The sequence below is a fragment of the Trachurus japonicus genome, chromosome 12 (assembly GCF_045865225.1).
Source record: "Trachurus japonicus isolate A0001 chromosome 12, Traja_1.0".
In the NCBI taxonomy this organism is placed as follows: Eukaryota; Metazoa; Chordata; class Actinopteri; order Carangiformes; family Carangidae; genus Trachurus; species Trachurus japonicus.
Window position 1 is genome coordinate 11444859 of NC_140918.1, and position 11545 is coordinate 11456403.

The 11545-nt window shown below is 40.9% G+C and overlaps 1 protein-coding gene and 1 long non-coding RNA gene across 2 annotated transcripts; one reads left to right on the forward strand and one right to left on the reverse strand.

The window, feature by feature from the left end:
* The first annotated feature begins 921 nt into the window (after nt 1-921).
* Nucleotides 922-9655, forward strand: LOC146977160 (Golgi phosphoprotein 3-like). Its single transcript, XM_085793140.1, has 5 exons — nt 922-1422; nt 1965-2096; nt 4155-4269; nt 4805-4965; nt 7131-9655. Exons 1-5 carry the CDS (start codon nt 1198-1200, stop codon nt 7392-7394), a joined length of 897 nt encoding a protein of 298 aa, XP_085649266.1. The 5' UTR covers nt 922-1197; the 3' UTR covers nt 7395-9655.
* Nucleotides 9656-10630: 975 nt separating this feature from the next.
* On the reverse strand, nt 10631-11545 carry LOC146977161 (uncharacterized). Its single transcript, XR_015037200.1, has 2 exons — nt 11405-11545; nt 10631-11285 (listed from the first exon to the last, which is right to left on the reverse strand). It is a non-coding gene; the product is annotated as an uncharacterized LOC146977161 (long non-coding RNA).

Below are 11545 nucleotides of genomic sequence, written 5' to 3' on the forward strand. Positions count from 1 at the left end.
TGTAATAAAATTATCTATCTATCTATCTATCTATCTATCTATCTATCTATCTATCTATCTAAATGTTCAACTGTCAGTTTTTACGGTGTCTCCGATAATCCGTGAAGGCAACGCGAGAGGTGCGTTCACGGTTCAGCTCAGCTCAGCTCAGTTTTTTTTTTTTTTTTCTTTTTTAACAACTTTATTTACAACAAGAGTATACACAGGACTGAATACAGTTAGATGAAATAAGTGTATACAACATTAATACACAACCAAACCATCATAAATACGCCATGGGATGACAGCAAGACAGAAAAAACATAAACTTAAATAAATATTTTGTAAAGCTTACAAAGATCATACGTTTTAACAGCTTTTTTATTCTCACAATCACAGAGGGAGGAGATATATTGACCAACATATGCAGACAGTTCCAAGAAGTGTGGCTTCTTACCAGAAAATTTAGACTTATGTATATAAAATTTGGATAAAATAATTAACAAATTAATCATATAAAACTGAGAATTTAGTTTTTTATCATATTCAGTGTAGCCAAACAAAACATTTTTCCAGCATAAATTAAACTGGGGATAAATATGATCACTGATAAAGCGTGCCAGTCTGCTCCAAAGTTGTCTTGTGTGTGGGCAAGACCAAAATAAATGAACCAAGGTTTCATTGACAGAGACACAGTGGGTACAGTTCACATCAATGGCCTTCTTAAGCCTTTGTATATAATGATTAGTTGGGTAAAATCTATGAAGCATTTTAAATGAAATCTCTTTGACCTTGTTGGTTAAAAAAAACTTATTAGGTAGTAACCAGACTTTTTCCCAATTAATATTTCCAACAAATGTAGACCAGTAGGATAAAGCAGAGGGTTCAGCTCAGCTCAGTCAGCTCAGCGCACATCCGACCGTGACGTCACGCTCACTGCCGCCATGTTGGATCAGGAAGTGGGCAGAGTCGGAGCAGGAATCCCGAGCAGGGCTTAAACGTTGACGGCCGTTGGTTGTTTTTTTTTTTTTTTATCCGATCGGTCTATGGTCGTGGTCCACCACTACCGTTTCACCGTTTCACCGTTCACCCAGCTTCTTCCACGTCCAGGTTTCATGCTGCCTGGCTTTCCCCGCTGCCGGTCGAGCTACTAGGCGCTTTCCCTCCCCGCATCGATCAAAGCCCCGTTTTGCAGCAGCAGCAGCAGCGGCAGCAGCTATGAGTAACGTTAGCAGTCTCACGCAGAGGACCTCGGGCCTCGTCCAGCGGAGGACCGAGGCCATTCGCAGCGCCGCCGCCGCCGACAAGGAGAGGGAGTCGGGCGGCGAGGAGGACGAGGCGCGCCGCGGGGAGGAGGGGGAGGACGAGGACAAGGCGGACTCGAAGGAAACCAGGCTCACACTGATGGAGGAAGTGTTGCTGCTGGGCCTCAAGGACCGAGAGGTGTGGGCTGCTGCTGCTGATTATGATCTCGTTATCTTTTCCTTTCTTTTATTTTTATATTTTTCCCCCACTTATTCGTGTTTCCGCAACGCTAACTTAGTTTCTTTTATCGATTTCTTTGCATTTTGTTTGCAGTTGAAGAGCAACTTTATTGGTTTTAAGCTAGTTAGCAGCAACTGTTTGCCAACCAACCAAGCTGCTTGCTGCCTGTCACAAAACACGTCTCGCTTATACAGTATATCTAATATTAAAATCGCTGCATATTTGTGTTTTTTTTATGTGTAAAGACGAGGTAACTTAGTTGTCCAATTATATCTCCCACTAACTTAACTAACTTACGCTACGTGGCTCCGGTGTTGTATTGTTAAGTTAGTTATATTGACAGTAGACGTGACCCCTGTTCAACAACTCTTGACAGCAGATTCCTGACTATCAACTACACGTCAGCTAAGTTAATACGCTGTAGTACTGCACCTCGCCTCGGCTCATTGTTGTCCTTCACCCTCCCTCCTTCCCTCCCTCCTTTCTCCTCCCCACCTTAGGGCTACACGTCTTTCTGGAACGACTGTATTTCTTCCGGGCTTCGTGGGTGTATGCTCGTCGAGCTGGCCCTCCGAGGCAGGCTACAGCTGGAGGCCTGCGGGGTGAGGAGGAAAAGCCTGCTCTCCAGGAAGGTGAGCACCTGGGAAGTTAACAACCACTACATTTCACCTGGCAGTTTTCCACTTGTGAACAGTTATGAGTGTTTCCATTGAGTACTTTCCACTTTACTACACAGCTACAGTTGTAGTATCTTGTAGCACTCAATAACACAAATATAACAAGTAATATATTCTAAACTAAAGTATTAATTTATTACAGATAAAGCCAAATTTACCCACCTGTACAGGGGTGGGAATCAGCAGAGGTCCACAATATGATTTTATCATAATACCTCAGTCATGATATGATATTATTGGTATTTTTAAACATTTTCAATAATATCCTGAGGATTGTGACACACTGTGATTAATGACCTTTTTTGTGTGACTCCAACTTATGTTTTATCTAATAAGAAAGAGTCCTCAGTCTGTTCATCTCATTAAAGGGATAGTTCACCCTAGAATGATATTTCGCTCATTATTTACTCACCCTCATGTTGACTAAGGGCTGGAAGAATTTTCAGAGTCCACCGTCCCTTCTCTGAGTTACAGGGGGTCTCGGCGTAGCAGTGCATTTCAATGCAACGGTTGCAAAGGGACACTAGAGCTCTTCGTAAAAAAACACACACAAAAAAACATCCAAATACCTCCATGATGCTCGTATGTAATGTCCGTCTTGTGCTGAAGCCCCAAATTGCGTAATTGTCCCGAAAAAAATTAAAGAAGTCTATATTTTAAGCTTGTTTGTAGCGGAAGCTTCTCGAAGCTCCTCTTCCTGGTCCGTCCAAATCTCGCGTGATTTGCGCCGGCGTCAGTGCGGTTACTGCGAATCACGCGAGATTTGGACGGACCCTTAGTCAACATGAGGGTGAGTAGATAATGAGCGAAATATCATTCTAGGGTGAACTATCCCTTTAATTTAATTTAATTTAATTCAGTTTATTTGATAGGGACAATGCAGGTTAACATAGTGACACTTCCACTCGTTACAAACAAGTCAATGTGACTGATGTTCTGCATACAGAGATTGTAGCTAATGCTAGTTTCCAACTCCCGTCCCTAGTTAGGCTTTTAGTAGAAAAAAAGAAGGTAAGAAGAAAGACATCAAAATTACATAAAACACTATAAAATGTACAATACATCTAAAATCATACCAAGTCATGACACATTAAAAATGCATACAGTTCTGATTTTGTTTCAGCCAGACTTTAACCTTTAAATCTGTTTTATTCTTGATGCATGGGATTGTAAAAGCAGGTAGACTGACCAACACAGTCACAAAAAGTACTTAATAATAATAATAATAATTGCTTGGATTCATATAGCGCTTTTCTAGGCACTCAAAGCTCTTTACAGAAACCATTATTCAGTTCTACCACATTCACTCCAGTGGTGGTAAACTACGACTGTGGCCACAGCTGCCCTGGGGCAGACTGACAGAAGCGTGGCTGCCAGCCCCTCTGACCACCACCAAACATTCATATACATTCACACACAGTATTCTGCTACTCACAAGTTCATTTCAAATTTGCAATTGACATGACATCTGTGTGTTGATACAATATTGCCACACAAAATATAACAATACTATGCTACATTGATTTTTTTTCTACCCACCTCTGATGTTACATACGTTAATAGTTGCAACAGTAAAGTGATAAAACTTAATGGATCAGGAATGATAATCGAATAATATAATGCGGTATTATTATAAAAGTTGTAATTCTACTTTTGGTAATAATGCGATAATGAGATATTTAAATCACAGTGCTTCTGTGCTGTGGTATTGCTGCTTAAATTCTTAAGTTTCAGAGATGTGAGTGCTTGTTTCACGTCTGCAGGTGTTCAGTGAACCCTGCTAAAATGTTCTTGTACGGCGCAAGACACTCGATACCCTGTGGTTTTGATCTTGTGAGCACAGGGATGCAGGACATTCACCCGGTGTAGCAAAGCTTTGACTGAAAAGCCTGTATTGTTAACGCACTACAAGTTTCCAGATCCCTGTTTATTCAGGATGTGAATTACGGTGTTAAGTAAGACAGACCTTCGTAGTCACGCTAGTTCAAATATGTGTCCTTTTTGTTTGCTCAGATAATATGCAAGTCAGATGCCCCGACTGGAGACGTGCTACTGGACGAGGCCTTGAAGCACGTTAAAGAAACCCAGCCTCCGGAGACTGTCCAGAGCTGGATAGAGCTGCTGAGCGGTGAGATAAACCCCACCGAGTTTGCAAACCAAAGCTTGCAATCATCTACTCGCTTCTCTTGTAGAGTGTGTGCGTGTGACCTGTTTTCATATTCATAGCTCGTGCTGTTTGTAGTTCTTATATAACGCTTGATGTTGTATGGTTGAGCTGATAGACAGAAAACCAATAGCCAAATATTTCAACTATTTTCTGATTCCTATTTATCTTCTTTCTTCTTTTTGTTTCATCACAGCAAACTAAACATCTTTACTAACAGTTAACATAATAATAACCTACACTGATCAGTCATAGCATTAAAACAAGTGACTGGGTTTAATCCTGTAGTTGAATGATGTGTAATTGCATTAAAGAACTACTCATTCATTCCTTTATTGGCTTGTTATCAATAACACTCTCTCACATTTAATGATACCTCAGAGGGAGCAGATCTGTTTCTCACTACTTATCCACATCAGGTCAACTCAATAATGGTAAAATTACATTCACCAAGTGTTTATTATCCTAAAGTGCACCGTCTTTCTGTTGCCTTATTAAGGAGAGACCTGGAATCCCCTGAAGCTGCACTACCAGCTCAGAAATGTCCGAGAACGCCTGGCGAAAAACCTGGTAGAGAAAGGAGTCCTCACCACAGAGAAACAGAACTTCCTGCTTTTTGACATGACCACACATCCGCTCACCAACAGCACCATTAAACAGGTGAGGTGCAAAATGCAAATCATTTTCTTGTGCGATGTAGTGATAGTAAATGAGTGCTGTGTGAATGGAAAATGGAAACCTTAGTTACGATACAAGGAGTTTATTATTTCCAGTCTGCAAACAGAGACATTCAACTTTTATGACAGTAAGGGGCACAGTCTTAAATTCCTGTGAGTCATCGACTTCTTCGTTCAACTGGTTTATGACATACAGTAGATTCACCAGGACATCCATTGATAATGAAAATAATCATTGGCTGCAGTCCTGAAAGACAGTGTTAAAGGAATATGGAGCAAATTAAATATCACAGTAGTAGTATTTATCCATCCATACATCAATTATGAAAATTATTATGGAGTCATGAGTGGGCTGGAGCTATTAGCAGCTGACTTTGGGGTGAGGACCAGTATTTATTGATGATGATTATTAGCAGAATTGTGAGTCACCTAAAAAATAGTTTTTACAGTTCATATGTTTAAAGTCCCACTCCCGCGACCCTTTTCGGCCATTTTAAAACCAGCTCATTAGCCATGCACATTAGCAATGCACCTCTGGGGGGTGGGCGGAGACTGCGCTGCTCTGCACCCGCCCAGCCACCTCCTCGCACCCCACCCCCCCGCTTGCTGACAGCTGGACATTGTACAATTACAGATTCAGCGCGTTTAACGTAAAACTCCACACTGGGATTCGATCCCAGACTGGTGCATAGTCCTTGCTCACAGTGCAAGCTGCTCTACCAGGTGAGCTATACCTATTATACCTTGACAGCTACACCGAGCTGTGAAGGCTTTCACCTCTGAGCCAGATGCAGAGCGGGGCGGGAGCTTGTAGCACTAGTGCCCTCCCCTGGAGCTGTGACACCCTCAACTCCAGTCTTCCTGAAACTGCCAGTTTGAGTCTGCCATTGGTTCACAGCAGTTTGAAGGCAGAAAAACTCTGAAATGCAATTTTGCACTTCCTTCTCTGCTGATAAGTGCTCTAACACAAGAAAAATGCCACAGGAACATGTGAAAAGCTCAAAAAACACGATTTTCACGGGAGTGGGTCTTTAAAAAAAAAAAAAATTGTGGTCATCAAAAAAATGTTGCATGTTCTCAATGTGTGTGAGTAAATTTGTCACAACACTTCCTGTCAGTGCTGAGAGCAGCTCAGAGAGGGGAACTTGAACGTTGTAAGTGGCGAAGTGTGAGTCAGTGAAGACCTAAATACTTAAAGGACAATTCCAGGCGAATTCAACTCGGGGGTGTATTTTCCTATCATTTTAGGTCTAAAAGAAGGAATCTGAAGATTTTCAGTTTAATCGCTCCTGTTTTGCGGTAGTTGCGTCTGTCCCCGCATCGCCACGGCAGCAATGAATGGGAGTGGATGTAAGTTCCGCTGTTTAGGCTGTTTAGAGCCCTCAAAGCCGCATTTTTTTTCCACAGACAGCATCAGATGGAGACTCAAACATGCACCGAGAAGTTTATTTACTTCAAGCAAGCCGACATGTTTGTAAAACTAGATCTAATTCAAAGTCTCCCGGAGTCTCGCGCGAGCCCGAAGTTGCAGTGCTGGTGTATTCAGGCGCAGTAGGAGCTACCACTTGTGTCATAAACACAGGAATATCAACTCTTGACTTGCTTCTAGTGTACATTTTTTTCCACATACAGCGTCAGGTGGCTACTCAAACATGCGCCGAGAAGGTTTTTTTACTTGAAGCAAGTCATGAGTTGATATTCCTGTGTTTATGACACAAGCGGTAGCTTTTCCCACTGCACCTGAACACACCGAGCACGGCAACTGGGGCTCGCGCGAGACTCCGGGAGACTTTGAATTAGATCTAGTTTTACAAACATGTCGGCTTGCTTGAAGTAAATAAACTTCTCGGTGCATGTTTGAGTCTCCATCTGACGCTGTCTGTGGAAAAAAAAATGCGGCTTTGAGGGCTGGAAACAGCCTAAACAGCGGAACTTACATCCACTCCCATTCATTGCTGCCGTGGCGATGCGGGGACAGACGCAGCTACCGCAAAACAGGAGCGATTAAACTGAAAATCTTCAGATTCCTTCTTTTAGACCTAAAATGATAGGAAAATACACCCCCGAGTTGAATTCGCCTGGAATTGTCCTTTAAGTTTGACGCATACGTCGGCTATTAACGCTTGTTTTCCTGCTGTTGCCCCACAGCGCCTCGTCAAGAAGGTCCAGGACTCCGTTCTGGAGAAGTGGGTCAACGATCCTCACCGCATGGACAAGCGGGTCCTGGCCCTGATCCTCCTGGCCCACTCGTCCGACGTTCTCGAGAATGCCTTCGCCCCGCTCCAAGACGACCAGTACGACCTGGGCATGAAGAGAGTCCACACTCTGCTAGAGCTGGAGCCGGAGAAAGAGAGCGCAAAGCCCAACGCCAATGAACTCATGTGGGCGGTGGTGGCAGCGTTCACAAAATGAAAAAAACAGCTGATTGGTCTGGACTGGAAGATCTGGCTATGGTCTGTGTTATTTAATTGGTTGAAGGACTTCAAGTTAATGAGACAGACTTCACTTTAATGAGACAATCTATTTTGGTTGGGGAGCCTGTTTGTACATCTATTCCGGATGACATTTTATGGTGGTAGTCCATCTTAACCCAGTGCAATCTGATTGGTGGTGGGCTTCACCAAGTAACAGTTTGATTGGCTGGAAAGGTCTCTAAATGAAAAATGACTGGCTGCTTTTCACAGTGTGAGGTAAGTGACCCGCCGCTACGAGGCTGGATAAACTTCTAACATCGACACTACGAACAGATGGGCTTCTGTTAATCTTAGGTGGCATCAAAGAACAAAGCAGGTAGTCATGGTGCATATGAAGATTCTGACTGGGGCCAAGTTTCCCCTCCTATACTATGGAAACATCATCTCTCCATTACTTCAAGACCCGGCCAGAATCAAAATCTGGTCTCCACACTCTTCCCCATGCTTTATGCAAGGATAACGGATAGCGAGTCACACGGCTATTGATGCTCTTTGCACTCACGCAGGTCCATCCTGCCTCCACCTCCTCATTCCCACTTGTGCTGGGAGCTCCTGCTTAGGGTTACTGTTAGAAAACTCTACCTGAATGTTTTTTCTTCTGGTTCCCTTTGTCTTCTCATTAAATTCACCTTTCTCCTTTCCTCCTCATTGCGTTTTGAGGAGGAAAGAGAGGACCCAAAGAAACACTCGAGTTTATTTGCTGCGTCATCCACAATGAGCTGGGTAATTTGGCCCTCACAGACTTACTGTACCTAAATGAAGAATTAAACCTTGAGTCAACAACAAAACTTTTATCTTATTAGTTTGCTGTTTTTGCAAGGGTCCATTCTGTGTTCATAAAACGAGACTAGTCTTCCATTACTATTTATGTTGCTTATCGATGCTTGGACTAGCCTGCCATCTATCAAGTATTTTGCACAGTCAATAGCCCTGTAGGTAGGATAGTATTTATAGGGATTTTTCTTGGGTTGAATAACCCACTTGTGAAGATGGGATTGAAAATTATGAACCTTAGCATCCATGGTAAAATCAAAAAAAAGGTCTCACTTACTTAGTCTACAGCTATTGATGCTGAATACTTTTAAAATCATTCCTGGACATATATATACATATAAATATATATATATTTAAAAAAAACATTTTATTTTTAAGTATGACTTGAGCTGGAAAATGTGGTAAAAACTGATTTGGCTCTCCAAATGTCCCACACAAGATACTATATGATGATTAGGAGAGCTGGGAATTTTTAGCCAAAAGGACTAATATCAGATTAGAAATATTAAAACGCATCAACTCACCCAAATTACATATATATAAAAAATCTATTTTCCAGGCTAACACAAGTGGTCACAACTCCTGCAGGTAGTTTTGAATATATTTTGAGTCACCTGCCTCTGAGTATTGCCTTCCAAGATGCTCATCAGCAGGATGATGATGCAACATCTTGTGGAGAATATCCAGTGATGTATCCAGAGGATTTACTGGAAACAGTTTTCCTTGTTAACTACTTTCTGGTGAAGGAATCACCCTTATGAAAACTCATCAACAGTAAATTCAATGGATTTTCCCACTAGATAACACCAGTGTCTGTAAATGAGAGAACCTATTGTGTAATTTGGGGCGAGCCAAGTCTTCATGTTTCCTTTTTCGGTTTATACGTCACATTATGATGAGATGTTTCAATCTAACAGGCTCACCGGAGCGTGTTGTATTGTTTAACACAGGCAGACGGACGATGGGCCTCGGATGAATCCTTGATTAAGACTGAACAGGCGGTTTTCCCATCATGCTTTAGTGCAGCGGTCTCAGAAAACATTCAATATGAACTCATGATTGTAAACATCATTCTGTTCTGATCGGTGTGATTTATGTATGAAGTTACATCATTTGTCACTTCATGCCATACTTATAGTTTTGTCTTTTTTTTTTTTTTTTTTTTTCTAACTGCAAAATACCTGTAGGTTTGAAGAACTGTTGAGATCCGTTTACAGCAGAGACCGTGCATGCTATTGGTGGAGGGCTTGGGTACTTGTGGATGTAGCTACAGAGAAAAAGGCTTGTATGTAATTATTAGTCATTTTATGTGTATGATCTAATGGAATTTAATGAAAGGGATCTTCTCTCCTATCCTCTATAGTTCTGTATGCTTTTGTATTACCACACAAAATAAAGTAAGGATCCTTTAAGTGCCTGAATTTAGCACTGTTTTGCTGTTGTCTTTTTTGTATATTATATATACGCCTTCTCCCATTCAGCTTGTTAAATACTCTCATTAATGATTGTTGAGGTGTTTAAACAATAAGAGGATTAGTAAGTTGACAGAAATTTAACACAATGTTAAACTATGTAATTGATTTGTTACGCAAAAAAGGGGCTGTTGTTTTTTTTTTACTGATGAAATGTGAGGATCCGATTTGCTGCAGCACTTTGTTGATTAATAGCTAAATTGAAAGAATATGAATTTGCAATTGATCCCATAATTGAAATCATAATTCTAACAACTATTTGATGGTTACACATTTAAATGTTTTCACATTTGTTAACATTATTGTAAAAATAAAGATTACATTTTGGATTATTGATTGGGCAAAACAGTCAAGATGTTTTAGAAACCAAAAGATGAGTCGAATTTAATTGAGAACATAATTTGCTTAGTAATTGATTATAGTACTTTTATATCTGGATAATTGGATTTATAGATTTGCAACTTGTGATCATATGTTCATTTTCCTACATTTCTTAAGTAAATGATAATTTGGAGAAATAATCAACTAAAAAAGGTAGCCTTTTTTTTTTTTTTGCCAAGAGATTTAATCAAACCTGCTGTGAGCCAATAGCCGGTTAGTTTATAAGTTCATAAGGACTGGAAAAACTTATTTATTATAACAATGTGTCATGTTAACAAAGCTGTATGTAGCTATGATAGTTAGTGGTAATGACCACAAAATAATCTGCCACATGATCCAACGTAAAAATGAACATTGTTGTTTTTCACTTCAGTTTTTCTGTGGTGTAAACAGATACGTCTCTATGCTAAGCTAAGATAACCTGTTCCTGTTACATGTTACCTGGTAGTGCTAATTATATACTATACTAGCATTCCTTTTGCTGGAATGAAGCTGTTTACTTTCACATTCACTTTACTGTAAAACACATGATCACACACTAGACTGACTGAATTATATACACCATTTATTGGCAAATCAGGAAGTACTTTAGATATAGAGAAACATTTTTTTTCTTCTTCAGATTTCTTCGAGTAAATACACAGTCAGAATTCTTACAGCTTCTTCACCAAGCACAAATGTGACAGCTTTAGCATATTATGCACGGACATCCACATACATAATTATGCACAGAGGACATGTGACAATCAGCATCGACAGCAGCTAATGTCCTTTAGTTCCTCTTTGTTCTGGTCACCGACAGGACTGAGTTGAAGGGGCAGCAGCAGCATCAGCAGCAGCATCATCAGCATCCCACTCATCTGGGCCTCACTCGTGCATATGACAGGAGTCGGCCGACAGTCCCATGGCCCAGAAAACTCCATGAAGGTGTCCCCACCAGATTTACAGATATGTACATCCCAGAGGAAAGCCACCATTTTTTTCTCGAAGAGGAGGGCAAATCCAAAGCTCTTCTTTTTTTGGGGGGGAATCTTTTTCCAGTTGATATCCAACCATAGTGATGAACTTGGATGTCATGTCTCATCTGATTCTGGTGACAGTCTTGTAGTTCTTTATCAGTATCCCCAACAGTTTGTATCTCCAGTAGAGTTTGTCTCCAATCTGACGCAGCTCGTGTGCACAGAGATCAACAACAGTTTTTTCTGTGGGGGGGAAAGAAAAAACACACCGGTTTGTTAGACTGAGGATCCATGGTCTAATTCATAGATGAAACTTGAATAAAACTAGTTAAAGTTCAGTCAAATCTTAGATGACAACTCACCATAGGTAGCCGTAGCCATTTTTCGTATTTCTTCTGTGTGTCCAAGAGAGAGTAGAAAGCTTTAAAGGCTCAGTTTTTCTTTTCTCTCCACGCTTATAAAGCTGTGTAGTTGAGTCTTGACAAGAAGGAACAGGTTTGAAC

What these genes read in the sequence shown, in the direction of transcription:
- LOC146977160 (XM_085793140.1), top strand. Translation starts at nt 1,198, where the DNA reads ATGAGTAACGTTAGCAGTCTCACGCAGAGGACCTCGGGCCTCGTCCAG. An exon ending in TGGGCCTCAAGGACCGAGAG is followed by an intron (nt 1,423 to 1,964) that starts GTGTGGGCTGCT and finishes TCCCCACCTTAG; the next exon opens with GGCTACACGTCTTTCTGGAA. An exon ending in CTGGATAGAGCTGCTGAGCG is followed by an intron (nt 4,270 to 4,804) that starts GTGAGATAAACC and finishes TGCCTTATTAAG; the next exon opens with GAGAGACCTGGAATCCCCTG.